The following is a 25,635-nucleotide window of genomic DNA, read 5'->3' as shown; positions in this document are numbered from 1 at the left end:
AAAGAATTACCAAAGAACAGGGGAAAGGGCAAACAGAAGAACAGAAAACAGATAATAAAATGGTAGACCTGAATCTAACCCTATCAGTAATTACATTAAATGTAAGGGATCTAATGTTACCAGTTCAAGGAGATTGTCAGATTGGATGAAAATACCAAAATGCAATCATATGCTCTCTAGAAGAAACCCAGTTTTAATATAAAGAAATAAATTATAAGGATCAAAAAATATATACCATGCAAAGATTAACCAAAAAAAAAAAGCTTGAATGACTCTGTAAATATCAGAGAAAGTAAACTTCTCAACAAATAGTCTGCTAGGGATAAAAAAAAAGACATTGTGTAACAATAAAAGAGTCATTTCTGCAAAAAGACATAATAATCTTAAATGTGTCTGACAACAGAGCCTCAAAGATGAACTAAAAAAAAAAAAAAAAAAAAATTCAAAACCCAATAGAACTGAAAGAAAATATAGACAGATTCACAATTACAGTTGGAGACTTCAATACCTTTCTCTTAAAAAATCCATAGAATTGGGAGATAGAAAACCAGTAAGAATGTTGAAGACTAGAATAATGTTATCAACTAATGTGACCTAATTGACATTTATAGAGCACTGTACGCGACAGTAGCAGCACATACATACTTTTTACATACAAGAAAGACTGTGTGCTGGGCCATAAAATCAATTTTAACAAATTTAAAAGAATCAAAATCATATGAAGTATGTTATTTGACCATAATGGAATTAAACTAAAACCAGTCATTGAAAGAGATCAAGAAATGCCTTAAATATTTGAAGAGTATAACTCAAACTTCTAAATAATCCAGTAGTTCAAAAAAAAGTCACAAGGAAATGAAAATCCATGTATCAACATTTGGGGGATTAAGGTAAAGCAGTGCTTACAAGGAAATTTATAGCAGTAAAAGCCTACATTTGAAAAGAAAAATTTTCAGTCAGTGATCTAAGCATCTACTTTAACATAGTAGAAATAGAAGAGGAAATTAAACCCACAATGAACCTAAGGATAGGAGTGGTAAAGGTAGAATAGAAATCAATGGAATTAGGTAGAAAAGAACAGTAGAGTAAAACTGGTGAAATTAAAAGCTGGTGCTTAGAAAAGATTGATAAAATTGATAAACCTGTAGACAGAGTGACCAAGAAAAAAAGAGGACAAATAATCATTATCAGGAATGTAAGAGGGGACATTACTACAGACCGTGTTGACATTAAAAGGATAATTAGGGACTATTTCAGGCATCTTTATATCCATAAATTTGACAACTGTTGAAGTGGACAAAGTCCTTGAATGATAAGTTATAAAGTTCACTCAAGAAGGACTAGATTACCTGAATAGTCCTGTATCCATTAAAATAACTGAATTTCTCATTAAAAATTCTTCGAACATAGAAAACTCCAATTCTATACATTCTCTTTTAGAAAATAGAATATTAGAAAACATTTCTGAATTCAATTTACGAGCTCAGCATTATCCTGATATGAAAACTAGACATAAGCATTATAGGAAAATTAAACTGCATCCATATCCCTCATGAACATAGAGGATTGGAGGGAGGACAAATCAATTAAAACTCCCAAACTACAGGACTATTGGGCTAAACCTATGGGAGGTGGAACATTGTTGTTGAGGCTGAGGCCACCAAAGGTCAAAGAATGAAAACCAAGTAAAAGTCATGTTATAAATTACAGAACAAGTATCAGAAATTGGTCACTCTTTCAATTAAATGTGGGCAACTAGTGAATATTTTTTGGAGAGCTCTGGAATTTTATCCATGCCTTCAGTAGGAGCTGTCTTAGAGCCTGAGAGAGTTTAGAACTACAAGTGACCTTGTGCCAGTTCCTCAACTTCTGCCCAGTTAGCTACCTAAACATGACTCGCTTTTTGCCTGAGAATCTGTCTTCCCTTCTCACCTTTTATCTAGAGTCACTGCAGCTTTTCAAATAGAAGGAACTTCAACCAAATAAAAATAACAAGGAAATATTTCCTTAGGCTTTCCACCTATATAACTTACTTTCCCCACAGGGCCCAAATGTGGCTTCCCTCAGTTCCTGTGTTCCCCATTCTGGGGAAAGGAGTTCAAGGGGACCAAGAACAGGGTTTTACCTAAAGTAGAAAGGAGAAGGGGTGGGAGAAATATCTAAAAAGATAAGGAGGAGCACTGGGAAAGACTGCTCCATTTTAAACTAAGCTTCTGAGAGTCTTAGAGTTTCTTTGCTATTTCTTCTTATTTCCATAACTTCCACATTTAGGATTATACCATGTCTTGTCCCACTGTAGTGACCTCATCCCTTTCCAAATGCATATTGTCAACCAGACTCTCTCCTGTATTCTCCTGTAGTCTCCATTCTTACATATACACCTGCCTTTTCAACATATCCAAAACCAAACTCTTGGTTCCTCATCTCCCAAAAAACCCTGCTTCTTCCACAGTCTTTCTCATCGTAGTAAATGGTAATTTCCTTCTTCCAGTCATTTATTTGTCATCCTTAATTCCTGTTTTTCTCTCTTAACCCATGTATAGTCTATCTGCAGAATAAATCCAAAGTCTAGCCCCTTCTCACTTCTCTCACCATCTCTGCCGATAATCACAGTAGCCTCCTAACTGTTTTCCATATCTCATGGTCAATTTTTTATACTGGGACTGGAAAGATACTTTTAAAATTTGAGTCTGATGATATCTGTTCTCTGCTCAAAACTCTCCAGTGGTCTCCCATTTTACTCAGAATAAAAGCCAGCTCCTTTTACAATGATTTATACATCTCTGACCTTGTTTCCTACTGTTTCCCCCCCTCACTTACTCTAGTCTGGTTACCCTGGCCTCCTATTCCTGGAACATGCCATGCCTAAAGCACTATTTCCCTAGCTAGTCACATGGTTTCCCTTCTCTCTTCCCTCTAGTCTTGCCAAAAGAAGGACCTTTTCTGACCACCCGCTATAAAAGAGCAATTCCTACTTCTACCTCAGCTCTTTCCATTTCCTTTTAATTTTCTCCATAGTACTCTTTGTTACCACCTCACTTATTATACTCATTTGTTTATTGACCCTCACCCGCATTAGAAGGCAAGTGCCACATGGGTAAGGAATTTGTATTGTTCAAAGCTGTATCCCCAAGGCCTAGTGGAGTCCCTGGCATAGAGTATTCTCTCAGCAAATATTTGTTGATTGGTTTTTGATTGAATTTGACTATGGATTTTTTTCCTCCTTTATATATTAACATCTTTTTGAGTAGCATTCTATAGAATAAAGTTGGGGTAGCCCTGGAATAGGGTATACTAGGATCTCTGACTTTAGGTAGTCATTGAATGACTTAATGGAAGGGGCCCTAGAGAGCATTTAATCCCCCTCTCTTCTTATTTTACAGATGAGGAAATTGAGAGAGGGAGGTGTACAAATCATACAAAGATGTTTTAGCTGCAGTATTTTGTTAACCTTCTGTAATGCTCAACAGGTTTCACAAAAATACACAAATCAAAAGAATGTTACAGGTAAGGAAATGGAACATAAAAAGACTAACTTGTGTTAAAGAATATTTTAAAGCTATCATGTAGAAAGGCCTTATGAAAAATTTCTAAATGAGATTATAATTCTTAACATATCACATAGTATTTTTAATTTAATTTATTTATTTTTGGCACCTGGCTGGTACAGGGATCCGAACCCTTGATCTTGGTGTTATCAGCACCATGGTCTAGCTGAGCAAGCTAATGAGCCAGCCTTATCACATATCTTTTTATGTAACATTTGTTGAAAATTAATAAAGCTAATACTTTCTTTTTAGGGTGGCTTCTTAGATATGGTGTATAATTTCTAAATAATCCCTTTCCCCAAAATTATTCTGTAGTTTGAACTTCATTTTGTGATTACCAAAGTCTAGACTATTAAAAGACATAAAGATATATTCTGGGAATGAGATAGAAGGAAATGGGAAGGAGATATAAAACTAAAATAAATGTAAATATAAAATAACACATAGGAAATTCCAAGTGCAAAGTAGAGATTAAAAAATTCTAGAGGATGCTGCAGTTGCTGCCCCTACTGGTGCTGCCAGGCAGCCACCATTGTTGTGTGAGCAGCCCGCTGCCACTGGAACTATTGCTGCCATGTGGGCAACCCTCCAAAGCCACCTCCATAGTCAACACTGCCACAAGGGCAGCCTGTAACCACAGCAGCAGCCACAGCAGTCACTTTGTCCCTGTTTGCAGATGACATGATTCTATATATAGAAAAGCCTAAAGACTCTACCAAAAAAAAAAAAACAACTTAGAATTGATAAACAGTTTCAGTAAAGTTGCAGGATACAAAGTCAACATGTAAATATCTTTAGCATTTTCATACTCCCAACAATGAACTAGCAGAAAAAGAAATCAAGAAAGCTAGCTCATTTACAATAGTTACCAAAAAAAATAAAATACCTAGGAATCAATTTAACAAAGGAGGTGAAAGATCGCTACAAGGAGATCTACAAATCACTGTTGAAAGAAATTAAAGAGGACACAAAAAGATGGGAAGACATTCCATGCTCTTGGATTGGAAGAATTAACATTGTGAAAATGTCCATACTACCCAAAGTAATCTGCAGATTCAATACAATCTCCATCAAAATACCAACGACACTCTTCAAGAAATAGAAAAAATAATCTGACATTCATCTGGGACAACAAATGGCCCTGATTTGCCAAAGCAATCCTGAGCAAAAGAAATAAAGCTGGAGACATAACATTATCTGACTTCAAATTATAATACAAAGCTATAATAACTAAAACAGTATGTTACTGGCATAAAAACAAACCCTTGTACCAGTGGAGCAGAATAGAGAACCCAGAAGTCAACCCACAAACTTACAGCCAACTGATCTTTGACAAAGGCACCAAGAACACACATTGGGGAAAAGACTGCCTCTTCAATAAGTGGTGCTCTGAGAACTGGACATCCATAAATAGAGGAATGAAATTAGACCTGTACATCTTGCCATATACCAAAATCAATTCAAAATTGATTAAAGACTTAAATATAAGACCAGAAACTACAAAACTCCTAAAAGAAAACATAGGGGAACACTTCAGGAAGTAGGGCTGGTGAAAGACTTTATGAATATGACCCCCAAAGCACAGGCAACAAAAGGAAAAATAAACAAATGGGATTATATCGAACTAAAAAGCTTCTGCACAGCAAAATAATTAACAATGAAAAGACAACCTGCAGAGTGGGAGAAAATATTTGCAAACTACACATCCGACAGAGGATTGATATTTGGAATATACAAGGAACTTGAACAACTTGGCAGTGAAAAACCAAATAACTGATTAAAAAATGGGAAAGGAGTTGAATAGGTATTTCTCAAAGGAAGATGTACAAGTGGCCAACAGACACATGAAAAGCTCAATATCACTTAGCACCAGGGAAACGCAAATCAAAACCACATTGACATATCATCTTACCCAAGTTAGACTGGCTGTTATCAAAAAGAGAATAACAAATGCTGGCAGGGATGCAGAGGAAGGGGAACCCTCCTACATTGTTGGTGGGACTGTAAATTAGTGCATTCCGTTATGGAAAACAGTATGGAGGTTCCTCAAACAACTACAGATAGAACTGCCATACAATTCAGCAGTTCCACTGCTGGGTATATACCCAAAGAAATGGAAGTCATCATGTTGAAGGGATACCTGCACCACTATGTTTATCACAGATCTATTTACAATAGTCAAGAGTTGGAACTAACCTAAATGTCCATCATTGGACTGGATGAGGAAAATGTAGTATATAATGGAATACTACTCTGCCATAAGAAATAATGAAATTCTGCTATTCGCAGCAACATGGATGAACTTAGAGAAAATTATATTTAGTGAAATAAGCCAGGCACAGAAAGAGAAATACCACATGTCCTCATTCATAAGTGGGACTAAAAATAAATAAAAATAAAAAGAAAGATATAACAATAACAGTAATACGTTGAACATTCAAAAGGAGAGAAGAGAACTTGAGGTTATGAGAGGTGGGTAAGGGGAAGGAGGAGAGAGGGAAGGGAGGAATTGTTAAGGGGCCGCAAAAATGATTACACTGTATAATGTTATAATGTGGATTATACTAATTACCCTGATTTGAGCATCACATATTACACAGAGGTAATGATATTCAACTCTGTACTCCACAGGTATGTACAATCAACTATATTGCAATAAAAATAATAATAATAAAAAAAGACTTCCTATGAAAAAGAAAAAAAATTGAGAGAAATTAGGGTTGGATGCCACAGTGGGCTAGGTGCTAGGAGGTGGCTCTAGGAAGGGAGAATGTGTAGATTTGATGATATGTTAGATAGGAGGGTAGAAATTAGAAAAGTAAAAAAGAATTGGTTTGAAGCATGATACGAGCAAAGGCATAGAGGAGCCAGAGAATATTCTAGTAGTGATTAAGATGTGTATACTTGGATATTAGCACTGTTGTGGAACATTAGGTCAAGGAGCTTAAGAAGGGATGTTAGTGTAAATTGTGAGAGCCTTTGAACATTAAGTGAAATAGTTTGGATTCTAGGCAGTCAGTAGCTTTTGAAATATTTGAGGATGGGCTGACATGTACAAAGTAGTATTTTAAGCATGTTAAACTGACCGCAATGTACATTATGGGTAGGAGGGAGGAGACTGTTGGAAAAGTCCTTTGTGAGGTGATGTTGACCTATGGTAGGACAGTAGCAGTGAGAAGGTATTAACATGAGTGTATAAGAGGTAACAACAGGACCTAGTTACTGTGTAGGTATGAGAAGAGACCAAGACAATTCTATGGTTTCTGGTATATGGGGGCATTCGAAGTAATAGGAAATTCTTGCATGAATGTTTATCATGGAAAATGAGTTTGGTTTTAGACATAGCAAGTTTGGGATGAGGAAAACATCTAATGGTGTTTAGTTAGAGATGTGGAACTTGGGCTCAGAATTTGGGCTAGAATTTTGGGGAATTGGTCCTCATACGTAGACGTGAGAGTCATGAGGTTGAATGAAATCTTAGGAGTTTCAGAGATTGTAGAACAGTGTGGCCTGAAAAGATGGTGGTGCACAGAACTTTAGTGGGCAGAGGAAGAGGGTTTAGTAATAAAGAACTTTGAAAAGTGATGGTTGGAGAAGTAGGAGACCCTATGCAAAGAAAGCCAAAGGAGAAATAATTAGTTTATTCAGAGTAACATTTATCCCTTCCCCACCCTTTCCCTACCCATTGCAAATGCAGTACGTTTTTTAATGTAAGGACCTGGAAAACAAAGAATAGCACAAATTTTAAAAAAAGCATTTCCAACCCAATTAGCCAGAGAAAACTATTGTAAATATTTTCATATGTGTCTTAAATTACTATGTATTTCTTAATTTGTCTATGTATTTGCATATTTATATTGATACACAAAACAGTTTTTCTTCGCTGCAGATAGTGGTATAAGTAAAATGATTTGAAAGAGTTTAGCTGTTAATTACACAGCTTATTTGTTGACACAATCTTCTAAATATTTAATGTATGTAGAATTTCCTAAAGTATGTATTTTATTTTCAAATTATTAATTTAAAAGAAGTTTCTGCCCTAATATTCCACTTTTATTTTTCAGATGATTGCAAAAGGGAAAAATGCTTCTGAACTGTTTCCTGCTGTTGTGAAGAATGTAGCCAGTAAAAATATTGAGGTATTGTTTTGATTCTTAATTTTTGTGATTCCGTTGTTGTAAAGATATCATATACTTTTCAGTTAGTTTGAAAGGCAACATAACATATTTAAGTATCACTAGATTTTTGTTACAATTAATATATCCATAAACTTAAATGTAGGTAAAATAGAAGAAAAAGTAGACATACTACTAGTTTTGGATCTTGGTAGAGAATAGGAAAACGAAAATTAGAATTGATTCATCTAGGTAGAGGATGGTAACTTGTTGAATTTTCACCTATCTCTAGAGGCCAATGTAGTTTAAATTTTGCTCTAGGGACTTAATTTTAAGATAACATATGTCTAGTCAAAAGGCCTAGTCAAGTATATTCAGTCCTTGATGATTTGGGCTTTTTGGTATTTCTAGGACTAAGCCGAAGAATATTTCCCAAGTTTCTCAGACTACTCATGACATGGACTAAGCACTCAGTACCTATATTTGGATTTATTGAATGAACATGCCCCAGTAAAAAAGTGTTATCTATAAGCTGGACTGATGCAGTCCAGTGCTAAATTTAACCAGCCCCCCTCCCAGGTCTGTATTATAAAAAAAGTACGGTTAATTGATAGAATTCTTCTCATTTCAAAGCTTTGAAACTTTTTTTTTGTCTTAAAAAATTTAAAACATGTTATTGCTACTCTATTTGGCCATTTTGTTGACAGATGATAAAACAAATGAACATGGGTGTAAGTACTTTATGTGAATTAACTTATTTAATTCCCACCCTGTGAGGTGTAGATGCTATTATAATTACATATTAAGAAATATCCAGAATCTACACATGGTTTTTATTTCCTGTAAGTCCATGCATACATACACTTATAGCTGTACTCTTCTTAGCATTTTCATTATTGATTAGCAGAGGACTTTGAAAGATGGAACGTCCAGCTGGAACTGTCCTTTTGTCAGTTGGAAATTGGGGTTTGATGTTAAGCTTTGAGACTGAGGCTAGAGATTTAGGATTGAGAGCTATTTGCAGAGAGTTGAAGCTGTGGAAGTGAGTTATCTTAGTGAGAGAGAGGGTAGAGGCAAGGCAAGGAGAGAGCCTTTATAGTCACCTGCATTAATGGTACCTGAGGGAGTTGAATCAGTGAAGGAATCAGGCCAGTGTTGTGTTATAGAAACTAGTGAGTGCAATGCTGGGGAGAGCTTGAGGAAGATGAGGAATGGTCTTGACAGATTGGGGAATTGGATCAGTATATGGATATAGATGGAGAAGAGTAAGAGGCACGTTCAGTGGTAGTGGGAGATTGAGAGCTAAAAGGATGGGAAACGAGAACACTTTGAGAGTTTGAGATACTGGGACAGAATAGTTTTAGGTGATAATCTTGAAAATCAGGTGAGGCTTTGTCGGGGAGTGGAAGAGGTAGTTGTACTGTCAGGGAGCTGGAAGGGACGTTGTGGTTTCTTGGTGGTTTTCAGACTGTTTATGGAGTCTTTTCATGAGTTTGTATGATGCTTTGAGACCTTCACTTCTCCTTTAACCAGAGCATCATTAAACTAAAGAAAGTTTTCAGATAGGGTTTAGGCATTAGCTTCCATTTTAAGAAAGAATAGTATGACTTTTCTGTTCATTTTGCAGAGGAAGAAACTGAGGCCCCAAAACAATTAGTAAATTGCCTCAGACATCAAATTAAACTAGTACCAAACTTAGTACCAAAACTCAGTTTTCTCAACCCTTCTTGTGGTGCCTGTCCTGCTGTACTCTATTGCCTATTGTTATCTCCATTTTTCAAAAGATGAAACTGAAGCAGATCAAGCTTTGTGACGCATCTGAATTCCGGCAGTGTCAGAGCTAGGCCTTAAACCCAAGTATTGTGACTCAACTTGAAATAGTGATATCTGCCACAGGCATGATGAAAACACCAGCACGTGTACCTTGTATTTGCCCATTAGTAACAACTGTGAGCTTCAAGGAATATGCCTAGCCCTCTTTTTGAGTCTGGGAAATTTAGGAGAAGGAGCAGATTCCACTGAAGAATATTTTCAAGGGCCTGGTGACATCAGGGCACATGTGTTGATTAGGTGGAGGTAAATGGAGTGTAAGAGAGAAATTAAAGATTTAGGGAAGTTTCTTCACTTACAATCAAGTATTATTGATATTATTCTTAAAGCTGTGTCTCTTTTGTGTTATTTGGTAGGTACCTGCTCTAGAGTGTACAGTGTATATCTTTAACTTGTTAAAGTCTACCACTAGGGTTTACAATATACATCTTTAAGTTATCAAAATCTACTTTCAGATATTATTATATCACTTCACATTTACTATGAAAACTATACAACAGTAAACTTCCATTTGCCCCCTCCCATCTGTGTCTACATTGTCATGCGTTTTACTTCTAAGTATGCGAAAACCTCCAAAATATGTCCTTATTATTTTTGCTTTAAGGAGTTATTTCATTTTTAAAAGGGATTTTTGAGACATAATTAACATGCCATAGGTTTCTTTCTTTTAAAGTATACGATTCAGCGATTTCTAGAGTATTCATAGAATTGTGCAAATCACTACCATCTAATTCCACAGCATTTCATCATCCCAAAAAGAAATCCTGTGCTCATTAGTAATCACTGCACATTCACTCTATTTTCTGTCTCTGGATTTGCCTGTTCTGGGCATTTCATATAAATGGAATCATGTACTATGTGGCTTTTTTGTCTAGCTGCTTTCATTTAGCATAACGTTTTCAATGCTCATTCATGTCCCATGTATCAGTACTTCATTAATTTTTATGGCTGAGTAATATTCTGTTGTAAGGATATATTGTGTTTTGTTTATCCATTCCAATTGATGGACATTTTAGGATGTTTCCACTTTTGGGCTGTTACGAATAATGCTTCTGTGAACGTTTGTGTTATAACTTTTTAGGTAGACATTTTGCTTTCATTTTTCTTGGTAACATACCTTGGAATGATATTGCTGGGTGATATGGGAGCTCTATGTTTAACTTTTTGAGGAACTGCGGTTTTCCACAGCAGCTGCACCATTTTATATTTTCACCAGCAATGTATGCGAGTTGCAGTCTGTCCACATCCTCATCAGCACTTATTTTCCTGTTTTTTTCCCCCAATTATTGTTTGTCTTTTAGATTATAGCCATCCTAGTGGGTGTGAAGTGGTATATCATTGAAATTTTGATTTTCATTTTCCTAATAAAAAGATTTTGAGCATTTATTGGCCATTAGTAAATCTTCTTTGGAAAAATGTCTCTTCAGAGCCTTTTCCCATTTTATGATTGGGTTGTCTTTTTATTTTTAGAATTCTTTATATATTCAGAACACTAGACCCTTATCTGATGTAATATTCGCAAATATTTTTTCCCATTCTGTGGGTTGTCTTTTCACTTTCTTGATAGTTTCTTTTGAAGCATGGAAGTTTTTAATTTTGATGAATTCCAATTTATCTATTTTTCCTTTGCTTATGCTTTAGGTGTCATATCTAAGAAACCAATGCTTAATCCAAGATCATGAAGATTTATACGTTTCTTTCCCTAAGAGTTTTATAGTTCTAGTTTTTCAATTTGGTATTATTAATTATAATCCATTTTGAAGTTAATTTTTTGTATGGTATCTCTATGCAACTACTGATCTCTCTGTCACGATAGTTTGACATTTCTAGAATTTCTTATAAATTGGATCATACAGTATGGAATCTCTTGTATTTGATTTCTTTTACTTAGGAAACCATGAGATTCATCTGTGCTGTTTTGTGTATTCACATTTTATTCTTTTTTTGCTGTAATGTCGATATTCCATAATATTTTAATTCACCACTTGAAAGACATTTGGATTGAATAAAACTGCTATGTGTGGGCATCTATTTCAATTTTTATTGAGTAATATCTAGGAATATAATTGTTGGGAAGTATATGTTTAGTTTTTAGAAAACAGTGCATATACTTTTTCAAAGAAGCTGTACCCATTTGCATTTTCACCAGCAGTGTATGGGAGTTCCAGTTGGTTCACATCCTCTCTAACACTTGATCTTCTTAAGACTCTTAACTCTAGCAATTTTGGTGGATGTGTAATGGTATTTCATTGTGGCTTTAATTGCATTTTCCTGATTTTTGGTGATGTCAAGCATCTTTTCATGATCTATGGTTAGTCGTATATCTTCTTTTCTAAAATCCCTGTTCAAATCTTTGGCCTGTTTTTAAATTTTTTGTGGTCTTATTATTAAGGTGTAAAAGTTCCTTATATATTCTAATAGAAGCCTTTTTTCAGGTAGATGGCTATTTAACGTTACATGTTTTCTCCTCATCTGTGGCTTACTTTTTTGTTTTCTAAATGATTTCAAAGAACAATATTTAATTTTGATAAAGTACATTTTACCTATTTTTTTTCAGTTATTGTTCAGGATTTTTTTGTGACCTGTTTAAGAAATCTTTGTCTAACCTAATGTCACAAAGATTTCTCCTGTATAAATGTTTGATAGTCTTAGCTATTACATTTAGTCTTATGATCTATGTCATTGAGGATTCCCAAGACCACTCACATATTCTCATACTCATGGCTGTGATTTGTCATAGTGAAAGATACATAGCAAAATTAGGTACAGAAAGAGGCAAATGGGTAGAAGAAACCAGGAACAAGTTTCCAAGAGGCTTTTTCCAGTGGCACACTTACTTCCTCCATCACTGATTGTGACAAAACCTGTGCAGTGTTGTCTACAAGGAAAGTTCATCAGAAACTCAGTGCCCAAGTCTTTCATTGAGGGCTATTCATGTAGGCGTCACCTGCCTACCACATACCAAAATTCCAGACTTTCAGAAAGAAAGGAGATATTCAGCATAAACTGTATTGTTTGTTCAAATAATTTAGACACAGTAAACTACCCTTATCAGTTAGGGAATGATGGTGATGGGAATACTCCTGAAATTCAAGTTCCCAGACAACAGTAAGGACCAACTTGTAAGCAAGCCTTTCTAAGGACAGCAATCTCTAGCCTGTTATGTTAATTCTTTACTGCACAGAACATTTCAAGTTAGATTTTGTGTGTGATGTGAGGTAAGGTGTGAGGTTCATTTTTTTCCCCCAGATACTCAGTTGTTCTGATACTATTTGTTAAAAAGACCATCTTTTCCCCTTTGAATTATGTTGCCACTTTTGTGAAAAATCCTTGATCATATAGTGTGAGTATGTTTCTGGACCCTCTTCTGTTTCATGGATCTGTATGTGTGGCCTTATGCCAGTACCACACACTCTTTTGTTTACTGTAGCCTCATAGTAAGTCTGGAAGTCATGTAGTATAAGCACTACGATTTTGTTCTTTTTTGAGCCTTATTTTTTCTAATTTGGGGCCTTTCTATGTAAGTGTTAATATCAGCATGTCAATTTTTTCAATTAGACTGTTAGGATTGGTTTGGATTACATTGAATTTATAGATCAATTGGGGGAAAATTGCCATTTTCACTATATTAAGTCTTCCAGTCCAAAAGTATGTTCTATAATTTCCCTCTGCAGTGTTTTGTAGTTTTCAATGTACAAAACTTGTACATATTGTTAAACTTATTTTTTAGTAGTTTTTGATGCTATTTTAAATGGAATTGTCTTTTTAATTTCATTTTCCAAAAGGTCATTGCTAGAACATGTATGTATGTATGTATGTATGTACGTACGTATGTATGTATGTATGTATGTATGTATGTATGTGGTGGCTGGCTGGTATGAGGATCCAAACCCTTGACCTTGGTGTTATAACACTGTGCTGTAACCAATTGAACTAAACAGCCAGCCTCTAGAATTATAATTGGTTTTCGTATAATGATCTTGTATCCTCACGAAATTCACTTATTAGTTCTGATTGATGTTTTGTAGATTTCTTAGGCTTTGCTACATGAAGATCATATCGTGCAAATGTAATTTTGCTTCTCTCCTACTCTACATATTTTTTTAAAATTACTTTTTCTTGTCACATTGCACTAAAGACAACCTATATTATAGAAAGTGGTGAGTGTGGTCTTCTTTTCCTGACTCAGAAAGGATTAAGCCTCTTACCATTGAATAAGATGTTAGCAGTAGGTTTTTTTCACAGATGCCTGTAATTATGTTGAGGAAGTTCCTCCTATCCCTAGTTTGCCGAGAGTGTTTATCATGAATGGGTATTGAATTTTATCATGTGCTTTCTTGAAATTATTATATGATTTTTCTCTGTTTTCCTCATATGCTAAATTACTGGGTTGATTCTCAAGATAAATCCCTCTTGGCCATGGTGTATTAACCTTTTTACATATTGTTAAAATAGATTTGCTTACTTTTGTTAAGGATTTTTGTATCTGTTTTTGAAGGATTTTTTTTTCTTGTGATGATTGATTTTGCTATCAGAATAATACTGGCCTTCTAAAATGAGTTGGGAAATTTTCTCTTCTGTTGTCTGAAAGTTATATGTCTATAGGATTAGTATTATTCTTATCCTAACTGATATTATTTCATCCTTATTGTGAAGCTATCTGGGCCTGAAGTTTCTCTTATGGGAAGGTTTTTAATTATGAATTCAAGTTGTTTACTTGATATAAGCCTGTATGGGAAATGGTTACCTCAGCAGGCTTGAGTTGCTTAAATCCTGCATATTCCTAAGAAAGGTCAGTTTTCATGAGTGTCCCTTGGCTGGCTCTGGTGAATTGAACTCTTAGAATGTTCTATTCCTAGTGTTTTACATGCCTGGGGCCTTGAGCAATGCCATCCTAGTTTGTTCAGATATTTTATATGAACAGTGTGACTTATGGTGAACTCCTGCCTTTCTCTAAGGTCTGGAGCTTTGGTTACTGATCAGTTTCTGTCTTAAGTGTTTTCCTGATTGGCAACACTTTGCTCGTGTTTATACACGCTGTTGAAGGAATTAAACAGATTTTATGTGAGTCCACTAGGAGGGGACTCTTGTAAACTTTTGCCTGGTTTCTTCTGGATTTTACCCCATGCCCTTTTCTTTCTGCTGATTTTTATTGTGTATCCTTTTTGTTGTAATGAACTATAACCATGAGTATATCAACTTCTGAGTCCTGTGAGTCCTACTAGCCAATCAAGTCTGAGGGAGGTCTTGGTGGACCTCCAGCACAGGGCTGTTTAGGTATTCTATTTCTTCTTGGATCTATTTTGGTAATTTATTTCATTCAGTAAATTTATCCATTTCATCTAGATTGTAAATAATCTTCCTTTAGTATCCATTTAATGTCTGTAGGATCGGCAGTGATGTTTCCTTTTTTATTCCTGATATTGGTAATTTTGCCTGTTCTCATTTTTTTCTTGGTTTAGCTAGAGTCTTATCAATTTTATTGATATTTAAAAAAACCCCAGCTTTTGGTTTATTGATTTTTTTTTTCTGTTTTCTACTTTCTGTGTGTGAAGGTTAATTCTAGATGTCAAGTTGGTTAGATGAAGAATGCTGAGAAACCTGGTAAAGCAATCTTTTCAGGTGTGTCCATGAGGGTGTTTCCAGCAGAGATTAGTATGAGAGTCTGAGTGGCCTGGGTATGAAAGACCGACCCTCAGTGTGGGTGGGAACCATCTAATCCACTGGGGGTCTGGAGAGAACAAAAGACAGAGGAAAGAGGTGAAGCTCTCTCTCTCGATCTGCTGGAGCTAGGATACACTCTTCTCTCCTGTCTGTGGACATCAGAGCTTAAGACTCTTCAGCTTTTGGGTTCCAGAACTTATACCAAGGACACCATCAGCTTCCCTGGTTTTGAGGCCTTTGGACTTGGACTGAGCCATGCTACTGGCATCCGGTTTACAGATGGCCTATCATGAAACTTTTCTTCATAGCCACATGAGCTAATTCCCCTAATAAATCCCTCTCATATAATTATAAAATATCCTATTGATTCTGTCTCTCTGGAGAATCCTGACTAATACAGATTTTGGTACCAGAAGTGGGGTTGGGTCCCATAGTCCTTGGGCAGCTTTGTTCCTTATGGCTTTCCTTTCTGAGGCCACACTTCAGCTCTCCCAGGTTGGTGTTCCACTCTAGTAGCTGCATAGATCTGGGGTCTCGAGGTCAGTCCCGCTCTCACGGCTCCACTAGGCATGGCACTATTGGGGTTTCTCTGCTGCAACTTCAACCCCATGTTTCCACTTGGCATTGCTCTAGTGAAGGCTGTCTGCAGTGACTCCACCCCTGTGACAGATCTCTTCCTGGGCCCCCAGACTTTTCCATAAAATCTTTGAAATTGGGGTGGAGGCTCCCAAGTTTTCCTAGCTCTGGCATTCTGTGAGCCTGCAAACTTAACACCTCATGGATGCTGCCAATGCTTCTGGCTTGTATTTTTCAAAGCTGCAGATCCAGCCACACCTGGGGCCAATTTAGCCACAGCTGAAGCAGCCAGAGCCCTGAGGTGCTGGTTCTAGAAACAGCTTCCCAAGGTGTCCCTCAATAGTGAGCCTTAGAGGGTGCCTCAGGCCTGTTCCCCAAGACCATTTTATCTCCTTAGGCCTTTGGGCCTGAAATGGAAGGATTGGTCCCAGAGGCTTCTGCAATGCCTTCAGGGCCTTTTCCCCCTTCTCTTGATAATCCCATTCTTCAGTGTTAATCTTCTTAGTACCATTGCATTTTTCTTCTGGTAATGCTCTCTGCTTCTCTTCCACATGGCCAGACTGCAAATTTTCCAAATCATTACACTCTGTTCCCTTTTAAATTCTGGCTTTACATTGTGCCTTTGCCACCATAACTCAGCATAGGCTGTTAGAAGTAGCCATGAAGCATCCTTAATGCTTTGCTGCTTAGAAATTTCTTCCGCCAGATACCCTGGTACACAGATCCTAAGTTCCAACGTCCACAAAGTCCAAGGGCATGGACACAATGCAGCTAGGTTCCTTGCTATGGTGTAGCAAGGGTGATCTTTTGTCCAATTCCCAGTAAGTTCCTCATTTCTATCTGAGATCTCATCATCCACAGGGCCTTTACTGTCCGCATTTCTGTCAGCATTCTGCTCACCACCACATAAGTCTCTAAGACATTCCAAACTTTCCCTCGTCGTCTTCTCTTCTTCTAAGTCCTCCAAACTCCTCCAACCTTTGCCCATTACCCAGTACCAAAGCTGCATCCACATTTTCAGGTATCTGTTTAGCAACACCCCACTCCTTGGTACCAATTTTCTGTTTTAGTCCGTTTTGTGTTGCTATAACAGTAATACCTGAGACTGGGTAGTTTATAAGGAAAAGAGCCTTATTTGGTGTACGATTCTGGGACAGCTGCATCTGGCACAGGCCTCAGACTGCTTCTACTCATGGCGGTAAGTGGCAGGCAGCCAGCAGGTACAAGCAGATCACATGGCGAGAGGAAGCAAGAGAGAGAGAAGGTGCCAGGGTCTTTTTAAGCAGCGAGCTCTCATGGGAACTAATAGAGCGAGAACTCACTCACTACCCCTCCTCCTCCAGGGAGAACATTAATTCATTCATGAGGGATCCGCCCCCATCACTCAATCAGTTTCCAACACTGCCACATTGGAGATCAAATTTCCACATGAGTTTTGGAGGGGACAACACATTCAAACTCCATCATTCCTCCCCTGCTCCCCCAAATCTCATGTTCCTCTCATATACAAAACACGATCATTCTATCCCAAGAGTCTCAAAAGTGTTCGCTTGCTCCAACATCAACTTAAAAGTCCAAAGTCCAAAGTCTCATCTGAGACCAAAAGCAAAAGTCCTTCCAGCTGTGAACCTGAAAAACAAAACCAAATTTATCTACTGCCAAGAAACAATGGTGGAACAGACATTGGGTATACATTTCCATTCCAAAAGGCCAGAAGAAAGGAGAAACAGGCCCCAAACAAGTCCAAAACCCAGCAGGACAGACATTAAATCTTAAAGCTCCAAAATAATCTTCTTTGACTCCAACTCCTGCATCCTGGGCAAAATTGGGCATCTGGGCCCCGAAAGCATCAGGCAGTCTTGTTCCCACAGCTCTGCCAGGCACAGCCCAGTGGGCCATGCTGGTGCCTGTGGCTTTTCCAGGCCTGCATTGCATGTTACCAGTGGCCCCAAAGTTCTGGGGTCCTGGTGACAGCCCTGCTGCATTGGCTGTACTAGACATTTCCCTGGTGGGAGCTCTCTGTCGGGGCTCTGACCCCACTTTCCTGCTGGTCATTGCTCTAGTAGATGGTCTCTGTGGTGGCAGGGGTGATTGACCCAGACTACGAAGGGGAAGTTGGACTACTACTTCACAATGGAGGTAAGGAAGATTATGTCTGGAATACAGGAGGTCCCTTAGGACGTCTCTTAGTAGTACTACCATGCCCTGTGATTAAGGTCAATGGAAAATTACAACAACCAAATCCAGACAAGACTACAAATAGCCCAGACTCTACAGGGATGAAGGTTTGGGTCACTCCACCAGGTAAAGAACCTCAACGTGCTGAGGTACTTGCTGAAGGCAAAGGGAATACAGAATGGGTAGTAGAAGGAAGTTAGATAAATACCAGCTTTGACCATGTGACCAGTTACAGAAACGAGGACTGTGATTGTTCTCCCCGTTGTGTTAAGAATATGTGTCTCTATGTATATGTGCTGTATACATATTAAGCAATTATCTTTGTTTTTGTTCCTCTTGTTCTTTATCATGTACCATGAGACTTACTGACTTTATACCAGCATTTAAATGTCGTTAACCTTACTTCATAGTATTTGCAATTCTAAGTTATGGGATATTGGGAGAAGGGTAAATATCATTTAAGGACTTTACCTTTTTCTTCTTGGAAAGGGATTAATGCGTTTCCGGTTGTATGCAGGATAATGTGTCATGTTAGGCGAAACTATTATGTTATTGTACTATTTGAAAATTAAGTGTGATTTAAGGAGATAGTATGGACACCAAGTTGACAAGGGATGGACTTGTGAAGGTTAATTCTAGATGTCAACTTGGTTAGATGAAGGAATGCTGTGAAACCTGGTAAAGCAATCTTTTCAGGTGTGTCCATGAGGGTGTTTCCAGCAGAGATTAGTATGAGAGTCTGAGTGGCCTGGGTGTCAAAGACCCACCTTCAATGTGGGTGGGAACCATCCAATCCGCTGGGGATCTGGAGAGAACAAAAGACAGAGGAAGGTGGTGAAGTGCTCTCTCTCTCGATCTGCTGGAGCTGGGATACACTCTTCTCTCCTTTCCGTGGACATCAGAGCTTGAGACTCTTCAGCTTTTGGGTTTCAGAACTTATACCAAGGACACCATCAGCTTCCCTGGTTTTGAGGCCTTTGGACTTGGACTGAGCCATGCTACTGGCATCCGGTTTACAGATGGCCTATCGTGGGACTTTTCTTCATAGCCACATGAGCTAATTCCCCTAATAAATCCCTCTCATATTATTATAACATATTCTGTTGATTCTGTCTCTCTGGCGAACCCTGACTAATGCACTATGTCACTGATTTTTTTTTTTTTTTGTATAATTTTTGACTTGTTCTTATCTTTTATATTTCATCCTTCTACTTAAGTTGGCTTTTGTTCATTTTTTCCCCCTAATTTCTTGAACTGGGAACTAAGATCAAATCTTTTTGTTGATATAAGCTTTTAATATTTGTTTTCCTGTAAGCATTGCTTTAGTTGCATTTTCCAAATTTTAATTTGATATATTTTTATTGTTATTCAGTTACAAATATTTTTTTACTTATGATTTCTTTTATAACTCATGGATTATTTAGAAGTATGTTGTTTAATTTCCATATATTGGGGAGAAGGTTATCTTATTTAGCTTACTGTTACTGCTTTCTAGTATAATTTAGTCAGAAAACATACTCTGTTATTTTGTTCTCAAAATTTATGAAGACTTGTTTATAGCTCATCATTTATTTTGGTTTGCATACCATGTGCAATTAAAGAGAATGTATTCTGCTATTGTTGGAAATAATGTTCTTTGAATATTATTTAAGTATGTATGGTTGATAGTGTTTAGATTTTAAAAAATTTTTTATTGATGTTTTGTCAGCTTCTTCAGCCAGTTGGTGAGAGAAGGATTTAAAATTTCCTAATCATGATTCTGGAATTTTTTATTTCTACATTTAATTTAATCATTCAATGCTTATATTTTAACGTACTCCTTTTAGGTGTAACTCTTTTCTGGCATAACTCTTTCCTGATGAATTGACCCTTTTATCCTAAAGAAAGGTTTCCTTTATCTCTGTTAATACTTTTTTTTCTTAAGGTATGTTTGTTTTGTTATTAGTACTGCCACTGTAGCCTTCTCATCTCCTTTTATGGTTTATCTTTTTTTTTTTAAAGTCCATTTGCTTTCAGCCTCTGTCTAATGTGCATCCCTTGTTGACAGCATGTAGTCGCATCTTTCCCCACACCCTATTTTGTCAATCTCTGCTTTTTAATTGGAGTGTCTGTTCTGTTACTATAGTTATTTTTTCATTAATTTTTTTTTGTTAAAACATATTGGTTGTACATATCTGTGGGGGTACAGAGTTATACTTCAATACATGTATACACTGTCTGTTGATCTATTCAGGTTAGTTAGCCTAGTCATCATTGCAAAACATAATCATTTCTTTGTGATGTGCACATTTGATCTCTTCTCTTCTAGTTGTTTGGTTACATGCAGTAAAACATTATTGATTATAGATTTCTGGGTTGACTGTACACCAACAGGCCTTATTTTTCCTATCTCGCTGTATTTACGTATCTATTATAACCAGCCTTTCACTATCCCACCTCCCCCTTCTCACCTCTAGTAATGAGAGTCTTTTTAACAGTTAACCTTTTATTATTTATTCATTTTTGTTTGTTTGCTTGTTTTATTTTCTCTTTTTTTTTAGCTTCCACATATGAGTGAGAACGTGTGGTATTTTTCTTTTTGTGCCTGTCTTATTTCACTTAACATAATTTTCTCTAAGCTCATTTCATGTTGCTGCAAATGGCGGAATATCATTCTTTTTTTATGGTTAAGTAGTATTCTATTGTGTATATATACCACATTTTCTTTATCCAGTTATCTGTTCATGGACATTTAGGTTGGTTCCATACTTTGGCTATTGTGAACAGAGTTGTGATAAACATGGGAGTGCAGGTATTTCTTTGACATGATGATTTACATTCTTTTAGGTATATAGCCAGTAGTGGCATTGCTGGGTCCTATGGTAGTTCTGTCTGTAATTGGTTGAGAAACCTCCATACTGTTTTCCATAATGGCTGTACTAATTTACAATCCCACCACCAATGTATAAAGGTTTCTATTTCTCCACATCCTTGCCAGCATGTTATTCTGTCTTTTACAGAATTACAGCTGGGGTATGTGGGATGAGACGTTATCTCACTGTCGTTTTGATTTTCATTTCCCTGATAATTAGTGATGTTGGGCATTTTTCATATATCTGTTAGCTATTTGTATGTCTTCTTTTGAGAAGTGTCTGTTGAGCTCCCTTGCCTATTTTTTAATTGGGTTATTTGGTTTTTTTTACTATTGACTTATTTGAGTTCCATGTATTTTCTGGGTATTAATCCCTTGTGAGATGCATAGTTTGCAAATGTTTTCTCCCATTCTGTAGGTTGTCTCTTCACTCTGTTGATTGCTTCCTTTGCTGTGCAGAAGTTTTTTAGTTTGATGTAATTCCATTTGTTTATTTTTACTTCTGTTGGTTGTGCTTTTGAGGTCTTATTCATAAAATCTACTTAGTCCTATGTCCTGGAGCCTTTCCCCTGTGTTTTCTTCTGGAAGTTGTATAACTTTAGTTGTTACATTTAAGTCTTTTATCCACTTTGGGCTTTTGTATATGGTGGGAGATAGGGGTCTAGTTTCATTTTTTTACACATGGATATCTAGTTTTCCCAGCACCATTTCTCAAAGAGGCTGTCATTTCCCCAATGTATGTTTTTAGAGCCTTTATAAAAGATCAGTTGGTTGTGTGTGGGTTTATTTCTGCGCTTTCTATTCTGTTCCATAGATCCAAGTGTCTTTTATGCCAGTGCCATCCTGTTCTGGTTACTGTAGCTTTATAGTATACCTTGAAGTCAGGTAGTGTAATGACTCATGCTTTACTCTTTTTGCTCACGGTTGCTTTGGCTATTTGAGGTCTCTTATTCCATGTGAATTTTAGGAGCTTTTTCTATTTCTCTGAAGAATGTTGTTGGTAATTTGGTAGGGATTGCATTGAATCTGTAGATTGCTTTGGGCAGTATGGACGTTTTCACAACTGTAATTCTACCAATCAATGAGCATGGAATGTCTTTCTTTCCATTTATTTGTGTCCTCTTTCATTTCTTTCATCAGTGTTTTGTAGTTTTCATTGTAGAGATCTTTTACCTCTTCGATTAGATTTTATTCCTAGGTATTTATTTTCTTGGTAGCTATTGTAAATGGGATTGCTTTCTTGATTTCTTTTAATGCTAGTTTGTTGTTGGTGTATAGAAATGTTACTGGATTTTGAATATTGATTTTATATATTGAATCTTTACTGAATTTGTTTATTAGCTCAGAATTTTTTGGTGGCGTCTATGTTTTTCTATGGATAAGATCATGTCATCTGCAAAGTGGGACAATTTGACTTCCTGTTTTCCAGATTTGCATGCCCTTTATTCCTTTTTCTTGCTTAATTGCTCTGATTAATTTCTCTGGCTAGAACTTACAGTATTTTGTTAAATTTGAGTAGTAAAAGTGGACATCCTTGTTTTATTTCTGCTTTTAGTGGAAAAGCTTTCGATTTTTCCACTTTTAGGCTGATGCTATCTATGGGTTTGTCATATGTGGCTTTTATTGTGTTGAGATATTTTCCTTCTATAACTAATTTCTTGACAGTTTTTATCATAAAGGGATGTTGAATTTTTTTCCTCTGTGTGTATTGAGATGATCATATGGTTTTTATCTTTCATTTTGTTGATGTGGTTTATCACATTTATTGTTTTGCATACGTTGAACCATCCTTGCAGCTGTGGAATGAATCCCTCTTGATCACAGTGTATAATCTGGTTGATGTGCTGTTGGATTCTGTTTGCTAGCACTTTGTTGAGAATTTTTGCATCTGTGTTCATCATGCATACTGGTCTGTAGTTTTTTGTTGTTGTTGTATCTTTGTTTGACCAGCCTGATCCTGTTCTCTTAGAATGAGTTTGGGAGAAAACCCTCCACTTAGATTTTTTTTGAATAGTTTGAGAAGAATTGGTAGTAAGTCTTCGTTAAAAGTTTGGTAGACTTCAGAAATGAGGCCATCTGGTCCTGGGCTTTTCTTTGTTGAGATACTGTTGATTGCTGATTCAATCTTGTTACTCATTATTGGTCTATTCTGGCTTTCTGTTTCTTCTTGGTTAAGTCTTGGTAGGGTGTATTTGTCCAGAAATTCATCCATTTCCTCTAGATTTTCAAATTTGTTAATGTATATTTGTCATAAGAATCTCTAATGATTCTTTGTATTTCTGTGGAATCAGTTATAATGTCTCCTTTTTAAATTTCAGATTTTTAAAAAAGTGAAACACTACCATTTGCAGCAACATGGATGGCCTTAGAAAAAATTATATTAAGTGAAATAAGTCAGGCACAGAAAGAGAAATACCACATGTTCTCACTAATTTGTGGGAGCTAAAAGTAAATAAATAAATACACAAACAAATGGGGAGGCAGAGAAGAAGACATAACAATCACAATTCTTTGAACTTGTTAAGACAAACGAACACATATGATGTTGATGTGTGGGAGGTGGAGAGGGAGGGAGGAGGGAGGAATTGATAAAAGGACATGAAAATCAACTACATTGTATATTGACAAAATAAAATAAAATAAAAAATTCTGATTTTTGATATTTGGGTCTTAGTCTAGCTAATGATTTGTCAGTTTTGTTTATCTTCTCAGAAAACCAATTTTTTGTTTCATCAATTTTTTGTATCATTTTTTGGTTTCTATTTCATTTAGTTCTGTGATCTTTATAATTTCTTTCTGTCTACAATTTTGGAGTTGGATTGTTCTTGCTTTTCTGGTTCCTTGAGATGTAACGTAAGACTGTTTCTTTGGAATCTTTCAACATTTTTTGATGTAGGTAAGCACTTATTACAATAATCTTCCCCTTTATCCTCCTTTTGCAGTATTAGGCTTTGGTAAGTTGTGCTTGTATTTTCATGTGTTTCAAGGAATTTTTTGATTTCCTGTTTTATTTCATCTTTGGTCAATTGGTCAGTCAGGGGCATGTTATTTAATTTTCATGAATTTGTATAGTTTCCAAAGTTTTGTTTGTTGTTGATTTCTAGTTTTATTCCATGTGGTCTGAAAAAATACTTGATGCAATTTCAGTCTTTTAAGATTTTTGAGACTTGATTTGTGGCCTAACATGTGGTCCATCCTGGAGAATGATCTATGTGCTGATGAAAAGAGTTTGTTTTCTTCAGTTGTTAGATTAAATGTTCTGTAAATGTCCAGTCCATTTGGTCTAAAATGCCATTTAAATCAAATATTTCATTGCTAATTTTTTGTCTAGATAATCTGTCCAGTGCTGAGACAGGCATGTTAAAGTCCTCAGCTGTTAATGTATTGGGTTCTCTCTCTCTCTTTAGATGCAGTAACATTTGCTTTATATATCTGGGTGCTCTGATGTTGGGTGCATATATATTTATGATTGTTATATCTTCTTGCTGCACTGATTCTTTTATCATTATGTAATGTCTTTCTTTGTCTCTTTTTATGGTTCTTGGTTTAAAGTGTGTTTTATCTGATATAAGTATGGTAACTCCTGCTCATCTTTCATTTTCATTTGTGTGGAGTATCTTTTTCATCCCTTCACTATTAGTTTTTATTGGTGTGTATCTCCACAGGTGAAGTAAGTTTCTTGCAGGCAGCATGTAGATTGGTGTAGTGTTTTAATCTGTTCAGCCAGTCTATATCTTTTAAGTGGAGAATTTAATCCATTTATATTCGGGGTTGTGGTTGAAAGATATTGCCTTTTTCCTGCCTTTTTAAAAAATGGTTTTATATGTCTTTTGTTCTTTTCTTTCCCTTTTTTTGTTTGTCTTTACTGTTTGGTTTTTTTGTGTGTGTGTGTGTGTGTGTGTGTGTAGTGATATATTTTCTTTCTCTTTTTCGTTTGTGTATCTGCTTACTATTGGTTTTTATTCTTTCTCATGTATTCATAATGATAGTTATCACTTTTTTGATTCCAGATGTAGGACTCCCTAGAGGATTTCTTGTGGGGCTGGTCTTGTGGTGGTGAATTCCCATGGTTTTTGCTTGTCTGGGAAAGGTATTATTTCTCCTTTGTTTCTAAAGGATAGCTTTGCTGGGTATAGTATTCTTGGCTGACAGTTTTTTTTCTTTTAGTGTTTTGAATATATCATCCCACTTGCTCATGGCGTGTAAGATTTCTATGGAGAAGTCTGCTATTATTCTGATGGGTATTCCCTTAAAGGTGATTTGACACTTTTCTCTTACTGTTTTTAGAATTTTTTCTTTGTCTTTGACTTTTAACAGTTTGACTATAACGTGTCTCGAGGAGGTCTTTTTTGGGTTGAATTGGTTTGGGGATCATTGAGTGTCTTGGATCTGGGAGACTGTATCTCTCCCAATACTTGGGAAATTTTTGGCTATTATTTTATTAAATAGGTTTTCAGTGCCCATTCCTTTCTCTTCCCCTTCTGATATGCCCATAATATGAATGTTTATATGCTTAAAGTTTTCTAATATATCTCATAGGCCTTCTTCACGTTTTAAAATTGTTTTTTCTTTTTTTTGGTCCAACTGTGTTAATTCAAATGTCTGTCTTCTAGTTCAGAAATTGTTTCTTATGCTTGTTTTAACTTGTTACTTAAGCTCTTGGTTGTGTTTTTTATTTTGCCAAATGAATTCTTCAGTTCTAGGATATCTACTTTGTTCTTTTTTATAGTTTTTATCTATTTGATGAATTTTTTATACTTGTCCTGGGTGTTTTTCTGACTTAATTGTGATTTCTATTTATTTTTTCTTGCATCATGCTGAGTTTTCTTAAGATTGATGTTTGCAATTCATCTTAAGGCATTTCACTAATTTC

The 25,635-nt window shown here is 36.2% G+C and overlaps 1 protein-coding gene across 4 annotated transcripts in view; it reads left to right on the top strand.

Annotated features, from left to right (window-relative positions):
* Window positions 1-25,635, top strand: part of AP3B1 (adaptor related protein complex 3 subunit beta 1) — a 291,668-nt gene that overhangs the window by 49,577 nt on the left and 216,456 nt on the right. For all 4 annotated transcript variants that reach the window (XR_010022600.1, XM_063085544.1, XM_063085543.1 and 1 more), the window contains exon 3: window positions 7,613-7,687. Coding sequence is in view for 3 of the 4 variants with exons in the window: in XM_063085544.1 (XP_062941614.1) it covers window positions 7,613-7,687 (75 nt within the window). In the remaining variant the exon portion in view is untranslated. The remainder of the gene's footprint in view (window positions 1-7,612; window positions 7,688-25,635) is intronic.

This window comes from Cynocephalus volans, chromosome 2 (assembly GCF_027409185.1).
Source record: "Cynocephalus volans isolate mCynVol1 chromosome 2, mCynVol1.pri, whole genome shotgun sequence".
Taxonomy (NCBI): Eukaryota; Metazoa; Chordata; class Mammalia; order Dermoptera; family Cynocephalidae; genus Cynocephalus; species Cynocephalus volans.
This window is presented reverse-complemented; position numbering and strand designations above follow the sequence as displayed.